Genomic DNA, 26,726 nt, shown 5'->3' with positions numbered 1-26,726 from the left:
CATCTAGCTGCCCCTAGATTATAAAATTTAATCTTAAAAACTACCCCATGCTTCAGTATAAATTTGAATGGTACTTAAATGTAATTCTAGATCTTTCATCTGAGGATTTTAAAACTATTCACCAGAATTTTTATTTTTTATAATCACCTGAAGTATTAGTCCCATTTAATTAATTAATTAATTATTTTTTCGGGGCAATGGGGGTTAAGTGACTTGCCCAGGGTCACACAGCTAGTAAGTGTCAAATGTCTGAGGCTGGATTTGAACTCAGGAACTCCTGAATCCAGGGCCTGTGCTTTATCCACTGTGCCACCTAGCTGCCCCCAGTCCCATTTTACAGAGAGGAAGACCAAGGTACAGAAAAGCCCAGTAGTTTGCTGTGCTCGTAACAGTGGTTATCATAGTAACTTTTCTAAAGGTGGACAGCAGACTAGGAATAAAACTTGGCTGTACTGATGCCCAGATGAGACTAAATCCACTATTAAAACGGAATTCTAGGGCTGGAAAGAAACTTAGAAACAATAAAAATTGGAGCAGCAGGAGTACATGGCTTCATATTCTGCCTTTGGTGCTTACGGGTCATGTGGCTTTTGGCAATTCCCTTCATTTCTGGGAGCCTCAATTTTCTCCTGTGGCAGATGTAGGACTTATGTCATGAGGCTATTGTGAAGTTCAAATGAGATAACTAGATGTAAAGTACTTGGCAAACCTTACAGTGCCGTGTCAGTGTCAGTGATCATTAAGTGATTTAGTCCTCATCTAATTGTTGTTAATATCAATAAAATAATGGTATTAATTAAAGCTTCGGGTTTAATAGTAAAAATGAATGATGACTAGCACTTATCTAGTCCTTTAAGGTTTGCAAATTACTCTATATCTGGTTATCTCCTTCGAACCTGGCAAATTAGCAGCAGAGGGAGACTTGAAGCCAGGTCTTTAGAGAGTGCCTGGTTCTCTTTCCATTGCAGTGGGTGACTTTTGTGGCAAGCTGATGTGGTTCATTTATTTCTTTTTCTCCAGAGTACTGCCAAATCTAATGTTCTTTTTATTATTGGAGAACAGCAGGAGTTTGGGGATTTTCTGAGTATTGGCAATGGCTAGAGATTGAGAGCCCACTTCATCAAGTTGACTCAATCCTAGGAAAGGGCTCTAAGCAGTGAGGTGGCAGAGAATAGGATGGTGAAGTCAGAGTCAGGAAGGCCTGAGTTTAAATCTGGCCTTAGACCATGACTAGTTGAGTGGTCCTGGGCAAGTCACTCGTTTGCCTCCGTTTTCTCATCTGTAAAATAGGGATGACGATAACACCTATCTCCTAGGATTGTTGTGAGGAGAAAAATGAGATGATGTGTATAAACCTTAAAGCTTTATATAAATGCAGCCTGTTAGTAGTAAGGGTTCAGCAACAATCCACGGCAGATTTAGATTTGCTCTAAGGAAAACTTCCTGACAAGAAGAGCTGTCCAACTGAGGAAAGATGGCCTACTGTGGGAGGCCATGGGTCCTTGTCATTCGAGGCCTGCGAGCCGTGTTCAGAGGCCACTTCTTGGGCACAGTAGAGTGGGGAGCCTTTTTTTTAATCCCCCTATAGGTTGGGCTGGATTGTCTGGAGGGCCCTTCCACCTCTAAGGTGCTGTCACTCTAACGGAAATTCTAGAACTTGCCTCCTCTTGTTCTTCACATGTGAACTTGTGCTTGTTCCCAGGTGCTCCCATCAAAACATCTTACCCCTGCTCGGCTTCTGTACTGGGGAAGTGTTTCACAGTGTGATCCACCCCTACATGCCCAATGGCTCTGTGGAGGACAGACTCCGATGCCAAGTAAGGGCCTCTGAATGCTGCCAAGTCTGAAGCTTCCTGTACATTGTTTCACCATCATTGCTTGATTTTCATTTTACCTCTTAAGAAAATGTTCAGAACATTAAACATCAAACATCAAACATCATGCAGATGTTTTCCATTCACTCTTGTTACTGTCCATGAATCCTTTGTGGGTTGTGTTGTCATCTTTATTGTGGAGGGAATCCATCCATCAGTGAGAACATTGGGAGACACTGTAATTCAGCAACTCAGACTCCAAGAGAAATATCCTGCTGAAGGGGAAAAAGCAGATATTTGTAAAAAGGGATAACTTTATTATACTGAGCTCCTTTTTGCAATAATATTCATACTAATTGGCTTTTACCTGCATTTATTTAATGTAGGAATCTCTTTACTAAGTTGGCCATGAAATTAACTGATGCATCGAAAAGTATACTAGGCCAGGAGATCTTCCTTTGAGTCTCACCTCTGCTTTTAACTAGCTGTATGACCTTGGGCAAGTTATCCCCCCACCCAAGGAAGAAATCTCCCCCCTCTCTGGGCCTCAGCCACCACTTCTATAAGATGAAGGGGTTGAACCAGATGATTTATTTCTGTTCCCCCCAATATATTTTTATTTCTTTTATTCAATATTTCTCAATTACATGTAAAAAATTTTTAACATTTGTTTTTTAAAATTGGTGAGTTCCAAATTCTCTCCCTCCTTCCTCCCCTACCTCCCCCTTTGAGAAGGCAAGCAGTTTGATATAAGTTATGCATGTGCAGTCACGGAAGACATTTCCATATTAGTCATGTTGCAAAAGAAAACAGACCAAAAAAGAAAGAAAACAGAGCAAAAAACAAACAAATAAACCCCAACCCCCCAAGAAAAATAAAGAAAGCAAAAAAAAAAAAAGAGTATGCTTCAATCTGCATCCAGACTCCATCAGTTCTTTCCTGGAGGTTGATAGCATTTACTATCATGAGCCCTTAGGATCATTGTATTGGTCAGAATAAGTAAGTCATTCACAGTTCATCATCATTACAATGTTGTTCTTTCTGTGTACAGTGTTCGCCTGGTTCTGTTCACTTCACTTTGCATCAGTTCATATAAGTCTTGGGTTAGGTAATTCCTAACTTCTATCTGTTTTGTGTTCCAAGGTCACTAGCAGCACTAACATTCTATGTTTGAATAATCCATGTTCTAAGGTTCCTTCCAAATCACATATGCTATGGTGTTTTGTTTTGGTTTTTGGCAAGGCAGTGAGGGTTAAGTTACTTGCCCAGGGTCACACAGCTAGTGTCAAGTGTCTGAGGCCGTATTTGAACTCAGGTCCTTCTAAATACAGGGCCGATGCTTTATCCACCTTACTGCCCCACATATGCTATGTTTTAAGGCTCTTCTATATCCAACATTCTGTGTTCTAAAGTCTCTCTTAGCTCTAATGTTCTGTGATTCTTTGAAATACAAAATATACAACAGTGTTAGTGTCCTTGGAGGAGGCTCACACATTTTCAGGAACAACATAAGAAAGTCCATTTAATTAAGTAGACATTGATAAAGTGCCTACTGTGTGAGAGGCACAAAATGCAGGATTCTATATAATGGAGTGACTCTATTGTCATTGAAGACCTCAAGAGAAAGTTATAGCTGCATGAACTAAGGGGATGGCAATAAGAAAACATGTAGGTTGGGGCAGGTAGGTGGCGCAGTGGATAGAGCACCAGCCCTGGATTCAGGAGGAACTGAGTTCAAATTCGGTCTCAGACACTTGACACTTACTAGCTGTGTGACCCTGGGCAAGTCACTTAACCCTAACTGTCTCATCCAAAAAAAAAAAAAAAAGAAAACATGTAGGTCATAAGCATTTATATAGCACCTACTATGTGCCAGGGCTTTTACAAATATTATCTCTTTTTTTTTTTTTTAGGCAATTGGGGTTAAGTGACTTGCTCAGGGTCACACAGCTAGTAAGTGTCAAGTGTCTGAGGCTGGATTTGAACTCAGGTCCTCCTGAATCCATGGCCGGTGCTCTATCCACTGCACCACCTAGCTGCCCCTACAAATATCATCTCATTTGATTCTCACAACAATCCTGTGAGGTAGATGCTCTTATGCCCCCATTTTCCATTTGAGGAAACTGAGTTAGAGATTAAGTATTTTGCCCAGGGTCACACAGCTAGGAGGCACTTGAGGTTGGATTTGAACTCAAGTCTTCCTGATTCCAGGTCTGGTACTCTATCCATTGCATCACTTAGCTGCCCTTGATGCTATGAGGGACACTAAAGAAAGGAGTTAGGGTCACTATTCTGTGGCCTTTACTTTCCAGTTAAAGCTAAAAGGCCAGTCAGAAAAACTTGGAAAGATTTACACGAACTGATGCTGAGTAAAGTGAGCAGAACCAGAAGAACACTACCCAGCAACAGCAACATAGGTGTTGATCAACTGTGAAAGACTTAACTCTTCTCAGCAATACAGTGATCCCAGACAATTCCAAAAGATTCATGATGGAAAATGTTCTCCACAATCAGAGAAAGAACTTTGGAGTCAATGCAGATCAGAGTATACTATTTTCACCTTATTTGGTTTTGTTTGTTTGCTTGTTCTCTCTTGTGGTTTTCCCCTTTTGTTCTGATTCTTCTTTCATAACATGACTAATGTGGAAAGATGTTTAACATGATTGTATGTATAACCTATATCACATTGCTTCCTGTCTTGCGGAGGCGGGGAAAGGAGGGAGGAAGAAAAATTTGGAACTCAAAATCTTTTTTTTTTTTTTTTGTGGGGTAATGAGGGTTAAGTGACTTGCCCAGGGTCACACAGCTAGTAAGTGTCAAGTGTGTGAGGCAGGATTTGAACTCAGGTCCTCCTGAATCCAGGGCTGGTGCTTTATCCACTGTGCCACCTAGCTGCCCCAAACTCAAGATCTTACAAAAGTAAATGTTGAAAACTATCTTTACATGTAATTGGGAAAAAAATACTATTAAGACAAAAAAAAAAGCTAAAAGGTCAGAAGTAACTCTTTATCTTCTCTTCTTCCTTTAGAACAATACTGATCCCCTGACTTGGGAACAGCGGATTAGCATTTCCTTGGGATTTCTTGGAGCCGTAGAATACTTACATGGTCTCAAAATTATTCATGGTAATATCAAGAGGTGAGAACAAGACACAATAGGATGAATTAGTGGCTGTTTTATTAGTGAATTTGGTTTCCTTACAGCCCTAACTTGGAATCCTTTCATTTGGGGCACAAATGTGTGTGTGTAGGGGGCAGTGGAATAGAGGACAGTCGTGCTGTGGGTGAAGTTTCCCCATGAGAGCCAACATTCTGTCCTTTAAATAATCCCACCAGTGTCCCAGTAAGGGTTGGGTGAAGGGCAGGTCAAGGGAGAGGAGTCCGTGGTTCCATGTCAGCTGAGGGGACAGGGCCATATAGGATGGAGGACTTCCAGCCAGACATGGCAGCCATTTCTGTAGGGTTTATAGGAAGAGGAAAGAAGTTTGCCTCCCACACGCTGCTGCTCTGGAATAAAGCCTTGCCCTGGTTATGGCTCTTAATGCCCTTTTACTCTTTAGGGTAAAAGGATTTAGAGTTGGAAGGGACCCAAGGGTCCATCTAATCTAATTCCCTTCATTTAACAGATGAGGGAAGTGATGCTTAGGTAAAGAAACTTGCCCTTGTTCATGCAGGTAATGAATAAATAGCAGTCATGATGAGAGCTTATGTGCATTGACTTCTCATCTCATGATATTTTCATGATAGCACGCTGGCTTCCACTAACTGACCCTTATCTTCCCTTCCCTCAGCTTCTGATTGGATTCCCCTCTGTTCTGACATTTAGGAATTTAGTAAAATGGGAGAGAATGGACTGCTTCTATTACTGATCTCATGGGGTTATTGTGAGGCCACACCCAAGGAATCCAACCCAACTGACAGTAGATTTTGGAACCCAGGCTACTCCACGTTTGGACCCCAGTTGTTTCTGAGCGCTTTTTTCTGCCCAGCTCAGAAGGGTAACATTTGGCCTTCTGTTTGCTCTCCTTTAGCTCCAATGTTCTGTTGGAAAGAAACTTCACCCCCAAGCTTGGACACCCAAGGGTTCGATTATCCTCTGAAGAGAAAAAGTCCTCCTATACTATGATGAACACCCAGCTTTTCCAAGCTTTGGCTGCATATGTTCCAGAAGATTTCCTCCGAGTGGGGCAGCTCACAGAAAGAGTCGACATCTTTAGCTGTGGAATAGTAAGTTTTCCATTCTTTGTAGGGGTGGTTTCTGAGTTTTTTCCCCTTGCCTGCCTTGCAGTTCAGCAGAGTGGGTAGAGTGCTAAGTCTGGTATCAGAGAGAATTTATTGGCTTTGTGATCGAGAAATTCACTTAATCTTTGTATTTCTCAGGCAACTTAATTACTAAGTCAGATTCTTTCCTGCATGGAAAGAGTGGGGGAGGACAAGGAAACAATCAACAAGATTGATAGTTCTTTCTCAGTTCTCTGGATTCTTAGTTTGTGGAGCAATTGGTCTGATTAATTCCAATAATGAATAGACTCTGCATTCTTATAAAGCGATCCCTGAGTGGTTGTCTTCCTCAACCAGCAAGTTCAGAGCTGCTGGAAGGGACTTGTCAAGGGGCCATCTAGTTTATTAACAACAGCAGCCAGCCTTTATTTAACACTTTAAGGTTTGTAAAGTGCTTTAAATATGTTATCTCATCTGATCCTCACAACACTCTTGGGAGTTAGATGCTATTATTATCGCCATTTTACAGTTGAGGAAACTGAGGCAGAGGTTAAGTGACTTGCCCAGGTTCACACAGCTACTCAGTATCTGAGGCCAGATTTGAATTCAGGTCTTCTTGACTTCAGGCCCAGCCTCTGTGCACTGTGACATCTAGGTACAATGCTCCTTTATGGTAGGTCGTGTAGCTATTATTATTTCTATTTCACAGGTGAGGAAATTGAGGCTCATGGAGGTTAAGTGACTTGCCCCAGGCTCACATAAGCTAAAAAGTATCAGAGGAGGACCTGGGTCTTTCTGACTTTAAGTCCAGCTGCTATCCACTAGACCAAAATGCTTCCTGAGGGCCTCAACCATGCCTTGTTTTTCTCTGCATCCCCAACAGCGTCTAGGACAAGAATGGGCCCATACCAGCATTTAATCATTACTTTGGATGGAAATGGACTATTTTTTAAAAAAATAAGTTTTATTTATGTCTTTTGTTTTCATATTGTAGTCATTTCAAGATATACCTCTCCCTCCCAATCCTTTTTCCTGGAATTGAATCCTCCCTAATATAAAAATAAGCTAGTTAAGCACAAACAACAGATAATAGTGGCAATATGTGCAACATTTTGCCCTTCCTGGACTCAGCAATCTTGAGGAACATTTTGGAAGGGTGGCCTTTCTGACAAAGGACCTTCATGTACTTTAAAATTCACATCCCACTGTGTAGTATATTGTCAGCAGTCCTTGGGCATAGAGTTAAAAGGACGAATTCAAGTTCTGGGTTCTTGTCTTGCCTTTGTTGTGACATAGCTGTGTACCCCTGTACTTTGTGCTTTAATTCAGTTCAGCAAGAATCTAATGGAGGCTCAGATCTTGCTTAGGAGGATTCCCAAATCATCAAGAGCCGTGATCTCGCCGTCAAGGACCTAAAGGTCTTATCTGCACAAGGAGCACAATTTGGTCACTTACTACCTTGCTAAACTTAATATACAATTTAAAAACCTAAACTATATCTAATAGTTCATGGTTTCGTAGGTAATCTTTTATGTTCTTTTAACATTGAAATGTTTATGCTTATTGTTGATTACGTTCATTAAAATAGGACATTTTGAAAGTAGATCTTATTGGAGAGGTGACACAAGGAGATGGAAACCAGTCACAGATATGAGACAGAAAATTAACAGGAGGAAAAACAAGTGGCAGAGAATTTCAGATCAGGGAGAGAGAAGTGTGGGCTGGAGTGGCTGCTTAAGACTCTCTGTACAAGAGGGATTTGAGCTGTGCCTTGAAGGTTGGGTTGGATTTGTTCAGACAGAATGGAGGGGGCACAACTTGAGAATAAAGGCACAGGGCTGGCAATGAGCTGGATATGCCTGTGGAACAATGAGCAGCATGACTTGGATCTAAGGAAGTTGGTGTTGAGGAAGAAGGCTAGATAGGTTGGCAGCAGATTCTGGAAAGCCCCAGAAACTGGGTAAGGAGTAAACAATGGAGAGCCATTGAAGGCAATATGGCACCATGGAAAGATCATTGGTTTTATAGTCAAAGGACCTGGGTGCAAATTCTTCTTCTGTCTCTTTCTACCTGTAAAACCTTGACCCTCAGTCTCCTGATCTAGAAAACACATGGTTGAACAAGATGGTCCCTGAAGTCCCTTCTAGCTCCGATTCTATGATTCTGTGAAGATTTCTGGGTAGTAAAGTAACCTAATGAAAGTAGTACTTAAGAAGAGATGGGGGCCATCTACACGTGCTTGGTACCCACGGGCGCTCCACGCGCCTCCCAGGGCCCAGGTGCCATGGCTCCTTGCCAGAGGAAGCGCAAGGCAGACGCGATGGCGGACGGGGAAGCCAAGAAGCCAGAGAAGCTGGCCCAGGGTGGCAATGCGGGTGCAGGAGAGGCCCGCTTGGGCATCGAGCACTGCCGAAGCTGACGCGTGTACGCGTGCCACATGGAGGCCGTGGGCCAGGCTCTGCCTCACCTGTCCGGGGCTGCCCGTGTTGCTGAACCCTGGCAAACCCCGTCGGAGCAGCTTCCAGGTGACGCTGCAGCGGCCGGACGGCAGCCGAGCAGAGCTCTGGAGCGGGATCAAGAAGGGCCCCGCAGAAACTGAAGTTCCCTGAGCCCAGGCAGGTGGTGGAGGAGCTTAAGAAGCAGTGGGCCTGAGGATGCCCGTGCAGGACGCGCCGTGAGGAGCTGTCTGTCCCCAGGGATCCGGAGCATCCATGACGGAGCATGACCAAACCTCGTGTCCTGAAGCTGTGGCTCCATCCTGGGGGTGGGGGTGGGGGGGCGCGGGGCGGGCCTGGCCATGTCGAGTCGTTAATAAAGCCTTGGGTACTCAAAAAATAAAAAATAAAAGAGATGGGTCTGGGAGTGATATTCAGTATGGATTGGAGTTAATGTTGTTAGTTGTCTCTAACTCTTTATAACCCTGTGGACTATAGGGAGAGAAGAGTGGTTACAAAACCTTTTAGGGACTGTCTTGGTAGTAGCTGAGGTCTGCATGATAGTGTTGCCAATTATCTCACCTGGAAAATGGAAGTAATGATAACCAGACCACCTAAAACCCACTATAGGATATTGGAGATAAATGTAAATTCAGTAACTGATTGGAAACTGCTTTAAAAAACACACACATTGGGGCGGCTAGATGGCGCAGTGGATAGAGCACCGGCCCTGGAGTCAGGAGTACCTGAGTTCAAATCCGGCCTCAGACACTTAATACTTACTAGCTGTGTGACCCTGGGCAAGTCACTTAACCCCAATTGCCTCACTTAAAAAACAAAAAACAAAAAACAAAACACACACACAAAGGGGCAGCTAGGTGGCACAGTGGATAGAGCACCGGCCTTGGATTCAGGAGGACCTGAGTTCAAATTCAGCCTCAGACACATAACACTTACTAGCTGTGTGACCCTGGGCAAGTCACTTAACCCACATTGCCCTGCAAAAACCAAAAAAACAAAGTCAATCCTCTGGGGCAGCTAGGTGGCTCAGTGGATAGAGCATGGACCCTGGATTCAGGAGGACCTCAGTTCAAATGCAGCCTCAGACACTTAACACTTACTAGCTGTGTAACCCTGGGCAAGTCACTTAACCCCAATTGCCTCACCAAAAACCCCAAAAAACAAATAAACAAACAAAAAAACACACATACTTTGGGGGAAATTTATATCTCTAATTGTTTACATCAATAAAACAGAGGAACACAACACCCCCCCCCCCAGAGGCTGAAGTACTTTCCAGATATGAGATAGTATCATTATGAATAAATGGTAATTCTCTTAGCCATGTATATAAATACACTCAAGACCCTAATAAAATGTTCTTTCCAGGTGTTAGCAGAGATTCTGACTGGTATCCCAGCGATGGATAAAGAGAGAACTCCAGTTTATCTGGTAAGGCACTGATTCAGCTGATTAAGGTTCTGTACTAACAAGGCCAAGTTCATGGGGATACATCTCCCTTTGGGCCCATTAATAACCGTTTTTTTTTTTAGCAACAAACATTTATTTTATTTTTTCTAGTTACATCTAAGAGTAGTTTTCAACATTCATTTTCATAAGATTTAGAGTTCCGAATTTTTCTCCTTCCCTCCCTCCCTTTCCTCCTGCCTCCACAAGATCGCAACCAGGTTATATATGTACAATCCACAAGTGTTCTTTTTATCAGTTCTTTCTATAGGTGTGCATAGTAAGCTTCCTCATTAGTTCCTTGGGATTATCTTGGATCATTGCACTGTTGAGAGTAAAGTCATTCACAATTGCTCATTGAACAATACTGCAGTCACTATGCACAATGTCCTCCCAGCTCTGCTCACTTCACTATACATCGATGTTCATTCGTCTTTACAGGTTTTTTAGGGGATCATTCTGTTTGTCATTTCCTGTAGCACAAGACCATTCCACTACAATCATATAGCACAGCTTTTCCCATCATTCCTCAATTGATGGACATTCTCTTGATTCTCAATTCTTAGCCTCCACCAAGAGTTGCTATAAATATTTTTTGTACAATTTTCCCCCTTTTCTCTTTTTCATGATTACTATTGTTAACTGTTCCCCTTCCAACCTATTCCCTTCCCCATGATATTTATTCTATTATCCATCTTCTTTTATCCTATCACTCTTGAAAATTGATTTGCTTCTGTCTGTCCCCTCTCCCACTCAGCCCTTCCTTCTTTTGCCCCTCTCTCTTTATTCCCTTCCCCTCCTATTTTCCTGCAGGGTTAGAGAGATTACTCCACCTAGTTGAGTCTGTACATTATTCCCTCCTTGAGCCAATTCTAATGAGATTGAGGTCTTTAAACCAATTCTGATGAGTGTTAGACTCATTTACTGCCCAGATTAAATAGATTACTCCACCCAGTTGGGTGTGTGTGTTAGTCCCTCCTTGAGTTTAAGGGTTTTGAGCTTTTTCTGATGAGTCATTAATAACTTTTGTACCTTAGCCAGGTCTGGGAGGGAGAATGTGTATTCTGTCTGGGGCTCTCAGACATGTCATTGGAAACCTTGGGCAGTCTTAGTCACATATGTAGCCTTGGCTGTTTCTGAATGACTGTGTTTTCACAGACTCACCCTTCTGGTGACTTGACTTTTTTTTTTTTTTAGTGAGGCAATTGGGGTTAAGTGACTTGCCCAGGGTTACACAGCTAGTAAGTGTTAAGTGTCTGAGGCCGGATTTGAACTCAGGTACTCCTGAATCCAGGGCCGGTGCTCTATCCACTGCGCCATCTAGCTGCCCCTTTGACTTGACTTTCAACTAGAGAGTTGGTACCAAGCATAGCCACAGTTCTGAAGAAGTTAGAGGAGAGAAGGGAGCAGCATGTGTCACAATACCCACAATTCCCAATTCCAATAGAGCCCACAAAATCCGAAAATGTTCATCTGCTCAGCTACCGCTGTGTCCTCCCCCTCTGGCAGAAACCCATTTCTGCCCAAGGGCAGCAGCAGGATAGTGACCAGACGTATCTCTGAGCAATAGTCATCACCTATTCTTCCCTTCAGTTTTGTTTCTACTTATGTCCACTCATTACCTTCTTCTACAGTACAGAAGCTCCTCAAGAGAGTTTGTTTTCATTGTATTCACAGTGCCTATCACTGGTGCCTGGAACATAGTAGGTGATTTTAAGTGTTTATGGATGGATTGATTCCTAAATACCCTTGCTCAAGGCCATCCCATACCAAACTATGTCAGCACAATAAGTCACAGTTAAATCTGTTCTCTACCCTTTCTTGGTTTTTCTTGGGTTTCCCTATTACTGTGATGAGTTTGAAGAAGCTGGGCAAATGTATCCCCTTTCCTGGGTGAACAGCTAATTCAAAAGCCCCTGCTTTAGTGACTCAGCCTTCCTTTTCAAAGGTCAGCACTTTATGGTGTTATGGGTTACTCCAATGTCAACAATATTTCTCTGGTCTTTACAGACTTTATCATTCTGAGTAGTTTCATTCCCCCTCCTCCCCCTTCCTCCCCTCCTTTCCCCACTGGAGTAGGTAATTTCTTATAAGGCGTATGTTGCATCATACAACTGTAGAATAGGCAATTTCCTTCTTTGTGGGACCAAAACTCTTCTGTGTCAGGGCTATAAGCAGGAAGCAGCTCTTTCTTCACCTAAATAGGAAGAGTTGTTACCCATTTGACCCAGACTACAAAGTGGGAGGATGAGGATGTGGCTAGTGGCCAAACAGAAATCTCTCATTGTCTAGACCAGGGGTTTTCTTACCAGGTTCTGAAATGGGACCGCTAGGGTTTGATGGGGTATTTGGTAAGTAGAGATTAGTTTTCTGAATTTTTGTGAAATATTTGAATTTCTCTCTACATTTTATATTGGTGAGGGGATATTATTTTTAAATGTCCTCTCTTGTACTTATTTTTTTTTAATTTTTAATTTTTTTTTTATTAGTGAGGCAGTTGGGGTTAAGTGACTTGCCCAGGGTCACACAGCTAGTAAGTGTTAAGTGTCTGAGGCCAGATTTGAACTCAGGTACTCCTGACTCCAGGGCCAGTGCTCTATCCACTGTGGCACCTAGCTGCCCCTCTTGTACTTCTATATCCAATTTTTACTTTTCTCTTTACCCTATAGTGTTGAATTTGTTCCCAAGGGCAAATGAAGGACTGGGCCAAGAAGTGACCAATAAAAGGGTTGTATAAGTGGAAAATTGATGATATTTGTTTTCCCATGATATCAAGTTTCCATGAATTTCTCTTTGTTTTATAGTCCTTTGGGCATAGTTTCCAAATTGTTCTTTTGTTTGTTTGTTTTTTGTGTTTGTTTTTTTTTTTGTGAGGCAATTGGGGTTAAGTGACTTGCCCAGGGTCACACAGCTAGTAATGTGTCAAGTGACTGAGGCCGGATTTGAACTCAGGTCCTCCTGAATCCAGGGCCGGTGTTCTATCTACTGTGCCACCTAGCTGCCCCATGAATTGCTCTTTGAAAAAAAAGTATTCCACAGTCCAAAAAAGTATAAAAGTTCTTATTGCAGATGGCTTGGGGGGAGCTTGTGGTTAAGCATTATTAGTTCATGTAAAGATGGCATCCTTTCACAGAAGGACTTACTCATCAGTGAAATCCTGAGCACTAAAGCCCTACTGTGCTCCAAGAACAAAGGTGTGGAGAAACTAGCTGCAAAGGAGATCTGCCAGAAATACCAGGATGTCAAAGCTGGGCACTTACCAGAGAACTGTGCTATAGACTTTGCCACAGCTATGTACTTCTGCCTGCAGAAAAAGCCCCCCAGTGTGACTCAGGTACGTTGGGTTTCCTCCCCAAAAATCATGCTCTTAACCAGCTGGATAAATGAGCTGGTGAGGCAAGCAGGGCCCTAAATATCCATTATCTTATTTGATCCTCATAATAACTCGGAGTCAGAAAAGGCAAATCCCATCTTTACAAATATGGAAACTGAGGCTAGTGAGACTAAATGACTTGTCTGAGCTCACATACAGCAGAGCTGGGACCAGAGCTTAGGTCTTCTGACTTCCAAAGCTGTGATTCTTTTCACTCTATCACATGATTTCTCCTTTATCAAGAGGAACTGACTGCAGAATGCATCTCCTCCCTCACAGGTGTGTGCTACTGTGGCAGAGTTGGATCAACAAATCAGACTCCTCAGCCCCAACAGCAGCTTGGAATTGAAGAGGTCATCAGTGAATACCCCAGAGGAGACTGATGATGTTGACAATCTTAGCACAGAAGTCTCTTCTTCAGATGACCGTGATCAGAATGGACTCTGGGCAGGAGCAGGGTCCTCATCATCCCAACCAGGGTATAGGGAAGGAAGGTGTCTGGCCAATGGGGTAGAGGCTGACTCTTCAATGTGTCTTGCTGCTTTACATCCTCAAGATGGTAAGATCCTTTCTCCCCTCCTTCCCCACCTCAGGATCACACACTTTCCCTGGCTCCAGATTCAGGGGGAAGGGAGGTTTGTAGAATTTCCCGCTACCTTGCAGCATGTCCCCATACCACCTCTGCTAGCATTTCCAAGAGGTCAGGAGTTGGGTCTTTAGGTGGTAAAATGGTGGGGCTGAAGAGTTTGTCTTGAGTCCTTCTCCCTTTTCATTTTGATGCCTTACTTTTTTCAAAAAAATTAAATTTCCTCCCCTTCACATGCTTCCAGGGCTCTGATACTTATGCCTGTGGGCTGCCTAGTATAACTCAACCTCTGGGCATCCATCTACTATTGAACCATTCTCTGATCCTTTTTTCTTCTCTCTTCCCCACTATGAAAAATAACTCCTCTTTGATCCATTACCATCAGGGCCCTTCTATGTAATCAGTTAAATTAGATAAACTAATTCTTGCTAAGGTGTTGATGGCTGATCATGGCTGAATGTCTTTTATGGCCCAGATGACAGTACCATTTTTACCAGTAGTGTTCTATGCCTTAGCCCAAAGGAGAAACCCTAACAGTGGCTCCTCCTCTGGAGGGAAGTTCATCTAAATTAGGCAATAATTAGGTCTACATTTAGATCCAACTTAATTTTTAACTTTTTGGCCTATCACATTTTCTATCTAGTAAATGTAATAGAATCAGTGATCTTATCTGGCACATGTCAGAAAAAAATAAGTACTAATGCTAAAGATTTTAAGTTATCAAAGCTTCAAACTGCACTAAGACTTTTGGGACACTGTGTGTGTGTGTGTGTGTGTGTGTGTGTGTGTGTGTGTGTGTGTGTACATATATACACACACATATACACACATACATACACAGATACACATTCATGCGCATATACACACATACACATATATTTAGATACATATATACTTATACACATATATACATACACACATATGCATATGTATATGTATATACACAAAATAGATACAAGGTAATTTGGGAAGGGGTGTGGCTAGGATACTAGCAACTAGAGGGATTAGAACCTGTCCAGTTGGGGCAGCTAGGTGGCACAGTGGATAGAGCACCGGCCCTTTACTCAGGAGGACCTGAGTTCAAATCCGGCCTCAGACACTTGACACTAGCTGTGTGACCCTGGGCAAGTCACTTAACCCCAATTGCCTCACTAAAAAAAAAAAAAGAAAAGAAACTGTCCAGTTACAGGGAGGTAGCTCATTCCACTTTGGGCCAGATTTAATTGTTTGGAAGTTTTTCCTTATATCCAGATGAAACCCACTTTTCTCTTCATCTTTTAGCCAAGCCTCCTAATTCTGCCCTCTGGGAACATGAAGAATAATCCCAGTCTGTCTTCCTTATGACAGCCCTTCAAGTATTTGAAGACAGTTTTCATGTTCCCACTAAGTCTTCTCTTCTTTAGGCTGAGTGTATTTATTCTGTATTTCACTTGTTAGGCAGTGGGGTATCCTGGCCAGATCACAGCTGACGTATTCAGTGTTGTGTTCCAGGCGCCATGTTTTAGGAAGGTTCTTTATGAACTGCAGAGTGTCTGGAGGAGGGCAGATGGGATGGGGAATAGCCATGTGTTCATGCTTCATGAAGACTGGCTGAAGAAAGTGGGGAGGCTGAATTTCGACAAGAGAAGATAGGTGGGGTAGGGATGGTGGAGGTGAGGGAGTACCTGGTAGCTGTCTTCAAATAGTTGAAGGACTGTCATGTGGGAAGAGGATCAGATTTGTTTTTCTTGGCCCCAGAGGGTGGAATAGGACCAGTGGACAGAAATTACAGAAAGGAAGAATTTGCCTTATTCTAATGAAAATCTTCCTAAGAATAATAACTATTCCAAGAGGGAGGAATGGACTACCTTGGGAGGGAGGGAGTTTTCCTCAGGCAAAGGCTGGGGGACCACATATTGAGAATGTTGGAGGAGACATCCTTATTCACGTATGGGTTAGACTGGAAGGCCACTGGGGTCTCTTCTCACTCTGAAATTTGATGATCTTGAGTCTTGAGAATCTTTGAGGTGGGGGGAAGGGGAAGTGTGACTTAACTAGTGAATCTTAAAAATGTACATTTTCCCTTCCTTTGTTCCAACTCATATCCCTTTGATGATAGCAACAGAAAATTCTTGGGAAGTTGAAATCAATGATGCCAAGAAGAAATTGATGGAAAATATTTTGCTCTATGAAGAAGAAAAGTTAAACACTGAGGAACTATTTGGATCTTTTGAACCATAAATTAGGTGGGGGAGATACCTAATTAACATTGGAAAAATTTAGTCAAAACAAGAGACAAGATGGAAATATATCAGTTCTTTGGGAATAAAGGCTTTCAGGACATAAGAGTGGGTGAGAGGATACTTTTCATGGATGAGATAAAGCCTCTGCTTTTATAGACATAATAATCTACCAGGTCTATTAGCCATCCACCATCTGAAGTCTGAGCTTCGAGCTTCAGTTCAAAAATAAGGGAAACGGAATGCTTGAAGGAGCCCTTGAAGGGAGAAGGAAACTATGAAACACATTATCAAGCCCTTGGAATAGTTCTCTGTACCAAAGAACACTGTCCAGTTCAATCTGAGTTTGACTATCACTAATCATTGTGCCTCTTGGTGAGTCAGAAGTCCAGAGTTTATTTTTAAAGCCTCAAAAATAGCCCTGAACTTGATCTAAAGAGACTTCCTGGAGCACCTGAACAGAAGAACTGACTGAGCACTGATTTTAGGACATTTAGGACTCTGCTGAACTTTGCATTCAAGCTGGGCAAAACCAATCATGCTGTCTTTTAAGTCTGTGTTAAAAAGCATTCACTATTGCTGGCTCTCATCTGTAAGGCACCTGATCCCTTACTACATGGGAGGTTTGGACACCTAAGCCCTCTACAGGAGAGGTGTGAACACTTCGAGGCTGCACCCATTACAGGAGGGTATGAACACCTTAGGAGCCCCACCCCACTATATGGGAGGTGTGAATACTTTAGAGCCCAGCCTCTTTTGCTGGAAATGAATCAAATATTTATTATTTGCCATTAGCTTTGACCTGTGCAATGTATTATCCTTCTACCTCTGCTCCAAAGGAAGATCACTGAGGCTAAGGAGGGAAAATGCATTTCCCCCTTCTTTTTCTAAGCTACATATTCTAATAAAGAATTTTTATTTTGAGAATAATATGTGTTACTCAGATTTAGAGTCAGAAGCCCTGGGTTTGAAGGAGTAAGAGTTGCTCATCTCTAAAGTCTTTTCCATTTCTGCCATTCTAGGATTCTAATGTATTTACTGACTTTTGCAACATTTTGATACATAATGTTCTGATAGGCATTGGAGTGTGGTGGAGAGAGGGCTAACCTTTAGGTGAGGAAGAGCTTGGCTCATTCAAGTCAGGCCGGGAAGTCACTTGAGTCCTCAGTGCCCTAAATATCACTCTAAGACAGTGATCCTCAAGTTGTTTCACTTATACATTCCTCTCAGCAAAAATTTTGAGCTCCCCAATATATTTGTATTTATTTATTTATTTCTTCTTCCTCTTCTTTTTTTTTTTTTTGGTGAGGCAATTGGTGTTAAGTGACTTGCCCAGGATCACACAGCTAGTAAGTGTCAAGTGTCTGAGGTCAGATTTAAACTCAGGTCCTCCTGACTCCAGTGCTAGTACTCTATCTACTGCACCACCTAGTTGCCCCCTTGTATTTATTGATAAGTTGTATACATGTATAACTATTAATATATTATGTGGAGTATAAAACATTATGCAAAAAACTTAAAAGGATGAGATAGAATGAAATAAATATTTAAATTTTAAGAAATTTCTGGTATAAAATTTTTTCTCACTAAAATTATTATAAACATAATACAATTATATATATATATGTGTGTGTGTGTGTGTGTGTGTGTGTGTATCTTCACTAGTACAAATAAAGAATCCTGTGGAATGGTCACATTATTTGAATTTGTACAGAATATTTCCAGAGTGTTAGGACCAATGACTAAATTTTACATAATTACAACTTCAAATAGTGTACATTCAAATTTGGTACCTAACTCTAATGACATAAAATGTATATTTAATATAATAATATAAATGGTTAAATGTGCTTAATTGTTTTTAAAGATCTTGATTTAGCACTTTGTGATACATTAATTTGAAAGGCTTGTTCTAATTTCAGTTTATTTGATTTGTGGTATTGATGGTTACCATGGCTGAAAAAGATACCTCATAAAGATATGTACATCAAATTGGAAGAAATCTGTCATTGACTGCCCTTACTGAATCATAACACTTAGTTTTCAGTCCTATCTACCAATCAGGCAAAGGTTTTTGTTGAAATGAATATAGAACTTTTATCATTTTCTTTTTTTCAATTCTGAACTTAAAAACACCAAATAAAAAGGGCATTTCCACATACAAAATAGAATAGAAAGAGAGGGCTGTATATGAAACTATGCATTTCTGTAACATAGAGATTGCTTTTACTTCTAAGGCTGTAATAAAACTGACATGCAGCTTTCAAAGATGTTCTGCTTGTCTGCATTTCCTCTGGCCTTACTTATGTTGTTTTACATGAGCTCTTTAAAAAAAAACAAACCACACAACAAAAAACCCTCCTGTGATCCTCTTTTCTTTCTTTTTTTGGGGTCAAATATTTTGCTGGTTTTCTCACTTCCTACCTCTTCTCTCCAAAACTGAAAAAAACCCAGAAAATTCTTGTAATAATGTTCAGTTAGTAAATGTCTATTTTTGTGTAATTTGTTTTGTTTTGTTTTTACAAACTAGCTGGAAAGTGTTGAACTTATATATTTTTAACAGGCTGTAGAATTTTGTTTCCAAGTGTTTAGATAGGAGTTTTTCAAGTGACACATTCATATCATTTTTTGGCAACAAAGTCATGTGAAAATGAAACATTTCCAAACTTTTGTTTTCAAAATGCTCTCTCCAGAATAAGATTTTATTTGAAATAGCAGTTACTTTTTTACCCCACGAAGGGGTAGATTGTTTAATTTTCTGAAAGTATCTACTAGGTAACAAACTACTGACAACTAGTTGTCATCATGGAAACAGGTGAAGAAATATAGAACTTTTGTGTTTTTTTGCAAAAGAAAAGCACATCACTCATCTTTATGTTTGTTTGAAACTCTGTGGAACAAAAGATTTTCATGGTCTGGTGTTGTCTTGTTAGATGAAAAAATCAAACTGATCCTGATTCTATTTTGTAATGGATTCTATAATTGCCTAAGCCATGCTGCTTTCTCTCTGAGTTAAGTTCAAAAGTTCAGCTTTCCTCTCTGAACTAAGTTGTCCCATAAATCACTTTAATCCAAACAAATATATTGTCTGGCTCCCCACATACAATTAAGGGAGACCTGTTATCTTGCTAACAAGGCTTACAAGATGCAGGTGGGTGCCAAGAATTCTATTATCTCTGCAATGTTGATTGTCCTTCAAGAAAATCTGGACTGTTTTCCATCAAGGTGGACACCATTAATGAGCTTTCCATAGCAACAATATTGAAAGAGGTGTTGTTGCTAGACCTACATTCCAGACTTCCATCCAATCATGTTGTTTTCCATCATCTATGATACTTCAGACTTCGTAACAAATCATACTGTTCTTTGTTCTCTTTTACTTCCCAAAACTATATGAAGGCTAGTAAGCCTGACCTCATGATCTTTTGGCTAACTGAGGAGTTGAGAGATCCCTTTTATTGGCAGTTGCTAGCCTTACTAATAAATTGAATGTGCTTGGAATTTTGTGCCCCAGTTTACCTTAATTTTAATTGTAATAGCTGGCAACCATGAAGGGACATAAGGGGGAGAACAGTCCCTGAAATAGAGATCACTGGTGGAATTTGCTACCTGAGGCTTTTTTCCATGAAGGACTACAACCAGGAATCTGACCTCAATCTCTTCCAAGTCAGGTAAGTCCCTACACTGTTGGGGAAGCTGGAGCTGTTTGTTGGTTTTCCTCTCTGTTTTCAGGTGTGACAGACTGGCCAAAGGTGGAATAGGAAAGTCCCCCTGAGGCATCAATATCTTTTCAGGCAATACTGAATGCTGAGAGAATTTTTATTTTTCATGGGGGACTCTTCATTATTGCAAGGGAACCAGGAGGGTTACTGAAGGAATATTTCCTCCTTCAAAGGGGGGTTCCTGGTTCAAGCTAGGAAGGGTATGTGTGAAATTTTGAAAGGGGTCAGGGAGGCCTGAAAACAAGATCTTCCCAGTCATTAATTGGGGGTGACTAAAATTAGAGCAAATATTATATATCTATCTCCCAGAATTTGACCTAAATAGGGGACTTTCCTTTGTGTACTCTAATTTTACTTAGTATTTTTGTGTCATCTTGTCATATTAGCTATGTTTATTAGTCAAAGTTAACTTTTCCTTGGGGCTTGGTTAGTGGAAATTGTTTTTTCCTTCTTAAAGAATGAATCTCTTTCTCTCTCTCCCTGATTCCAGCTAAGTCAAGGAGGCAGACAAGAGAAACAAAGATAATTTACAGGAAATATGTGACATCATAAACTAATTAGAAACTGAGTTTATGACTAAAATGTAAATTCTCTACTGTGAATTTCTAAAATGTGGGTCAGATGTTTTTATAAATGCTGAAATATTTTAATGAGTTTTAACTCTGTAAGAACATTTGTTTTTTTTAAGGGAGAATTTAAAAAGTGAAAGTTACAGAGGAAATAACACTTAGATCTCTTATAACTCTTTGCCTGGAGAGTGACAGATTATTGTTTTATAGCTAAGAGAAGGAGGTCATTTCACTGATTCAAAGGAAACTCATTTTAAAGTGGTATCAGTAAAGTTTCAAAGTGAAGAAAAAAATAGGTTACAGCTTACCTTTTAAATAGATGTGGCATTGGGAACTACTTACTTGTTATTAACTTTTTCCTGTTCCCTCCTAAAAAGAGAAAAAATTTTGTAAATCAGGGAACAACCAGAAAATAAATAAGTTTTATTAGAACATTTAATTAGATGCTTGCAAATTTTACAAATTAAAATTAAATACTAATCAATATAGAAAGAAATATTCAAATTCATGTGTGTTTTGCAATTATAAATTTTTCTGTAAATTATATTAGACTCACTGATTCTGATATGGATATTAATTATAGATTTTGAATAACTTGTCAAGAAGAAAACAAGACTCCTAACCATTTTTATAATAGATTATGTGAAATTTCTAGGTGGGATTTGGGACTAGAACCACTGAAACTATGTGATACAGAAATTATTAACTCTTTTTAAAATCAATTCCTGCCAGGAATTAAGTGGTATATCTATGTTTTCTGCCCTAGATGACATGAGAAGGGTATAGATAAACTTAGGAGCATCACCATGGATGTACATGAGAGCTACTCAACATCACATGATCATAGGTTAAAGGAAGGAAAGTCAGTTTGGGCTATATTTCAAAGCAAGTGTATGATTTGAATTTTAAGAGCTGTCTTCTTGCTCACTGAAAGAGAAGAGTCAAGGAGCAACTTGAAAATAAATAAAATTTAATTAAAAGGGAGATTTTTTTGTTTGTTTTTTGTGAGGCAATTGGGGTTAAATGACTTGCCCAGGGTCACACAACTAGTAAGTGTAAAAGGGAGATTTTGAGAGGTAACAAGGAGCTAGGAATGTCTTTTGGGTGCTCAGTGGATCAAAATATCAAAGGAAAATGAGAAGACCCCAATTTTGCAGGGCTTTAATCAAAGTCCATTGGAAGTATGCATTGAGAAAGGAAGAGAGAATGTTTGATCAAATGGGGCTTGAAAGTAAAAGGGATGGGGCAGCTAGGTGGCACAGTGGATAAAGCACCAGCCCTGAATTCAGGAGGACCTGAGTTCAAATCCGGCCTCAGACACTTGACAGTTACTAGTTGTGTGACCCTGGGCAAGTTACCTAACCCTCATTACCCCACAAAAAAACAAACCAAAAAACTCTATGGAAAGTAAAAGGGGTCTGGAATTTTATGAAGAGGGGTTTGAGAGAGGTTTTTGATCTCTTGAGATAAGGATGTGAAAAATGTTATATGGTTATTCTTTATGATATGGCAACTATAGTAATATATTTGCAACGTGGAATTATTTGAAGATAGTAAACTATAATTCTGGCCTGAAAGGGCCATCAGAAAATTATATTTTAGCTGTCATGCAAAAAATATAAAATCCTTGTGGACCCTGAAAGAGGGGGATGAGAATACAAGACTGCCATTTTTATATCATTGGCAGTTGACTACCTGGAAGTGCCCCTGCTTCTTCCTTTCAAAGCAACTCTCTGACCATAGCAAGTAAAGCTGTAATTTTAAAAATGTGAGTGTGTGTATAAATAAAATGAATTTTGTTGTTGTGATACTTTTGCACCTCTACACTGCTATAGGATGCAGGTATGGAAGATCTCACTATTTTTACTCTGAATTTATAATCAATTCCATATCCTTTATAACTAGGCACATGGGAGTAATTAGAAAATAATGCAGAAGTTTGTGGGACAAAGATATAAATCTGTTAATTAGTAAGGTTGAAATAAAAAACATCTGTTTTATTTTAAAGAAAAAAACTTCAGTGCAATCAGTTATCTTAGAGGATGTGTTACCTCAAAGGCAAATCCAATTTTGCTTAGAGATTAACACGTGTATTGAGCTTGTCCTGAAATACATGCAACTTACATGTAGTCTGCTTGTTTGAAATATACACTATTCTCTGTGAACAGTTTGGAATTAATTACTTGGTATAGTTACACATTTTATTCCTGTTTTTGTTGCTGGTGCAATTGAAGTAAAGTTAGCAGCTTTTAAGTAACTTCATTATGTAGCTGTTGAACCCAGGAATAGAGGTCATGTACTTATGAAGAATGTTGTTATTTATGTTTTAATGTATAGGATTAGATCCTTATCAGTATTTTATTCTCTTAAAGGGGAGAACTGGAATTAATTGGAGTGGAAAAATTTGAGAAAGCAATAAGATCACACAATTATATATGTCAAATGCAAAGGATTCCAATGGAATATACAGACTTTGAGCATGCTCTAATAACAAGTTCTAAAAATTGGGTACAGGATTTTATATATAAAATTGTATTGTTCACCCTCTGCATAAGCCAGAAATTTTCTGGTTTCTTTTAACATTTAATTTAAGAGGTATTAAAGTATTTAGTTTTTGATTTCTCAGTTTTTAATTTATTGGGTATAGCAAAATAATTTGCTAACATAAGATAGTTATAAGTAGTAAAACTTGAAGTTTTTCCCTTTATGAGGCTTAAATGTGAAATAAAGAATGAAATAAACGAATGCTAGTCTTAAGAAGTTAAATGATAATGGAATCAATGCCAATTTAGAAAAGCACTCATGTCTACTTTGGTAAATATGAACCAAAAGGACTCATTTTACAAGTCAGATCTCCATATATTTTCTTTAAGATTCTTCAACTTGTTGTTGGTAGTATCTTTATCAAGTACAGGGTCTAGATAAAGATGGAAGTAGCAAGGGATATGCAAAAACTTAAATTCTCTGAATTTGCAAGTGAACTATGGGCTCCTCACTTGATGTTCTTCTTATAACTCTGTAGTCAGTAGGATTAGAATCATAAGGTTTAAGCTGGTTTTTACTACATGAATTAGTTATTGGAAAAGTACAATTTAGGAGGGTATACTAAATTGAGATCTGTTTTGCAAAAATTTTTAGCAGAAACATTTGAGAATCTTTGCAAGTGACTTGGAACCAGAGAGGCAAATCTAATGAAGAGGAGCCCCCTTCAGAGCTGCCCTGAGAATGATATGTATTCCAGAATGTCCAAGAGAAGATGTTTTCAGACTCTAGATAACTACATGGTACATCTGGGATCCAAGATGAAATTTGCTGATTAAAAGGGCAGTAAGATAGCTGTGTGACCCTGGGCAAGTCACTTAACCCCAATTGCCTCACTAAAAAAAAAAAAAATTAAAAAAAAAAGAGCAGTAAGAGTGAGTTATTAGGATACAAGGGGACTTTATGCTAGTTAATGTTGATGATCATTATTGTATTACTCTGGCTTTTTCCTTTACAGTGTCTATGTTCATTCAATGAGTTTCCTTAGTTGCCTAATATTAATCCATTATTTTAGATATTCTTACTATGGCTTGTGCTATGAGTAATCAATGTTGTTGTTCTTACGTTAACTGGTCAGGGAAAAATTGTGACAGGCCTATATAAGATTCAGCAAGTTATACTTGAGACATAACTACCCGTTGTAGGTGACCCCTGGTAGAATCTCTCTTCTTGGTTCACTTGGTTGCAGGGAAGTGGTCTGTTCACCACCCTTGGTAAATGGGCACTTATTGCCCTCTGTTGTAGTATTATTTTTAGACTTTGCATTGGTTGCTATGTTAAAGCTTGCTCTAAACCTGTACTCTGTACTGGAAAAACTTAGGTTAGTATAATGATTGGTAACTATTGGTAATTGTTATGCTAAAGATATTATAGAAGTAGTTTATAGATAAGTGATGAATTAAGGGGAAGAATTGAGAAAATCAAATTGATTCTGATTCCATTTTGTAATTGATTCTATCTATTCTAAATCACCCCCAATAGGTTGTAAAATTGCCTGTCATGATTCTTTGTCTCGGAGTTAAATTCAGAAGTTTATCTTTCCTCTCGGAGCTAAATTGTCCCATAAATCACCTTAATCATCTGTCTCCCTGTGTACAATTAAGGAGATCTGTTATCTCTCAAAAAAGCCTTGCAAGATGCAAGTAGGTACCAAGAATTCTGTTATCTCTGCAATGTTGGCTATCCTTCAAGAAAATCTGGATTGGGGATGATTTATTTAAAATGTAGATTTTGGCTCTGTGTTGGGTTTGCCTAAATGAAGGGGAATGGTATGGATGTTCAGTATGAATCAGGTATGGGGCAAGTATTTATTTCTTACACAGAAGAGAAACTTAACACAGACTTAAAAACATGCATTGGCAGAAAGAACAGAATACAGTAACAACTTTTAACTATTCAGCTTTCCTACAAGTCTGAGACTTCAGTCTCATCAGAACATAAGTAATTTGTAAACAGGCTTGTTTCATTTTACCTGGGCTCTGCACTGTACCTACAGAGTCCCTGCAATCTGTCCAGCTAGGCTAGGGCTTGGTCTCTTCCTGTTGTATGTGGTCGTCTTCTCTTGTGCAGAAGCTTCCCCTCACCCAAGTCAATTCTATCCTATTGAACCAGAATTTCTGGACCTTTTGAACTCACAAATTTGGTGCCAAGCTTGTATACATCCCATTTTAAGAAGGGAATGTGTTCTTTTACTTGCTTAGGAAAAGAAACATAACATGGAAAAGGCCGCTAAGGGCTCAGACTCAGGCTCACTCTTATGGAGAGAGAATGATTGGTAGAAATGACTAAAATGAGACAGATAAATGGGGAGAAATTAAATGGGAGGAAGGAGGGAGGGAGGGGGGGAAAGAGGAGAGAGAGAGAGAAAGAGGAGAGGAGAGGGAAAGAGAGACAGAGGAGAGAAAGAGAAGAGAGAATTAGATTGAATATGGATGGAGGAGAGCATTGGTCAGGAAGAGGGCTTTTTAATTTCCTGAGAGTAAAGAAACTAAAAAGACACAGAAAGGTTTTGAAGTGAGGAAGAAGGATGAGGAGGCAGCTTCTTTGTAGATCTGGAGGTGAGGTCCTATGGTTTGGAATTTATATTGTGGGAAATATAATCAATAAGAGATAAATATAAGGGTGGACGTAGAGTGAATAAATGGATGAAAATGTGTGGTGGTCCAGCTGAAGTTAGAAACCCTGAATTTGACAGTAACCCACTCAGAGTGGCAGCTAGGTGGCATAGTGGATAGAATGCTGGAGCTAGAGTCAGGAAAACATGATTTATCATCTGGTCTCAGCAAATAACTGGAAACTGAGAGGGTGCCATCAGTTGGGGAATAGTTGAACAAGTTATGCTATATGAATGCAATGCAATACTATTGTGCTGTAAGAAATAATAAAGGAGATGGTTTCAGAGAGACCTGACATGAACTTGTATGAACTGATGTAAAGTGAAGTGAGCAGAACCAGGAGAACAAGCCAAAGTGTGCACACAAATAACTTTGAGAGACTTAGGAACTCTGATCAACACAATGACCAATCAGGATTTGAGAAACACAGCACTCACCTCCAGCAGAGAAGTGATGGACTTAGAATACTGATTGAGGCGTGTTATTGCTTTCTAGCTTTTCAGTGGGGGAGAAAGAGAATTCAGGTCTGAAAATAAAATAAAATTCAATCAAATATGGCTTCAGATGTCTATTAGCTGTGTGACTCTGGGCAAGTCACCCATCCTTTGTCTACCTCTTCTCATATGTAAAATGGGGATAACAGCATCACCCACCTCCTAGGGTGATTGTGAAGATAAAATGAGATAGATGTAAAGCACTTTACAAACCTTAAAGCAGCACATGAAGGCCTAGCTGTTATTTCATCATTCCTAGTAACTCTAGGTGGTTTGGAGTTATGTAGATAGATAGCAGGGCCCATCTAAGGTTAGGAATTAGAAAGACAGGGCCAGTCCAGGAGTCAGCACAATCAGGAATGGAGAACCAATGCCCCATGTTTGAGTGAGGGGAAGATTTGGCAAGAGCTGGAGAGAAGAGTTCCTTCTTTTGGCTTCTGGCTTAGAGAGAGGAGACCTATGGTTCCAGACTCTCCAGAACCTGGAGGGAGTGAAGAGCTTTGAGGGGCTGACATGGAGAGGAGCTGGTGCCTAGAGAATTTTCCTGTTTCTGAAGTCTTATGAGGAGAGTCTTATGCAAATGCCCAGGCTCAAACCCTAGGTTACTCTGGATGACCAACAAGAAAGTTTGCTATAGCTCTTGGGGTCCAGTCAGTATGACTAGGTTTTGA

At 40.1% G+C, this 26,726-nt stretch overlaps 1 protein-coding gene, 1 long non-coding RNA gene and 1 pseudogene across 2 annotated transcripts in view; 2 read left to right on the top strand and 1 right to left on the bottom strand.

The window, feature by feature from the left end:
- IRAK2 (interleukin 1 receptor associated kinase 2) overlaps positions 1-18,362 on the top strand; it is a 41,215-nt gene extending 22,853 nt beyond the window's left edge. The window contains exons 7-13 of the mRNA XM_043976425.1: positions 1,703-1,817; positions 4,843-4,952; positions 5,845-6,040; positions 9,859-9,921; positions 13,070-13,270; positions 13,589-13,868; positions 15,994-18,362. Of these exons, the coding sequence (XP_043832360.1) occupies positions 1,703-1,817; positions 4,843-4,952; positions 5,845-6,040; positions 9,859-9,921; positions 13,070-13,270; positions 13,589-13,868; positions 15,994-16,115 (1,087 nt within the window). The 3' untranslated portion in view covers positions 16,116-18,362. The remainder of the gene's footprint in view (positions 1-1,702; positions 1,818-4,842; positions 4,953-5,844; positions 6,041-9,858; positions 9,922-13,069; positions 13,271-13,588; positions 13,869-15,993) is intronic.
- The window catches only part of LOC122735115, a 34,052-nt gene continuing 9,168 nt past the window's right edge, over positions 1,843-26,726 (bottom strand). The window contains exons 2-4 of the long non-coding RNA XR_006354102.1: positions 25,999-26,087; positions 20,748-20,774; positions 1,843-2,089 (exon numbers count right to left, since the gene is read on the bottom strand). This is a non-coding gene — a long non-coding RNA (uncharacterized LOC122735115). The remainder of the gene's footprint in view (positions 2,090-20,747; positions 20,775-25,998; positions 26,088-26,726) is intronic.
- On the top strand, positions 8,319-8,686 carry LOC122735114 (annotated as a pseudogene).

The sequence above is a fragment of the Dromiciops gliroides genome, chromosome 1 (assembly GCF_019393635.1).
Source record: "Dromiciops gliroides isolate mDroGli1 chromosome 1, mDroGli1.pri, whole genome shotgun sequence".
Classification (NCBI taxonomy): Eukaryota; Metazoa; Chordata; class Mammalia; order Microbiotheria; family Microbiotheriidae; genus Dromiciops; species Dromiciops gliroides.
The sequence above is the reverse complement of the archived record's forward strand: the minus strand, read 5'-3'. Positions and strand labels throughout refer to the sequence as shown.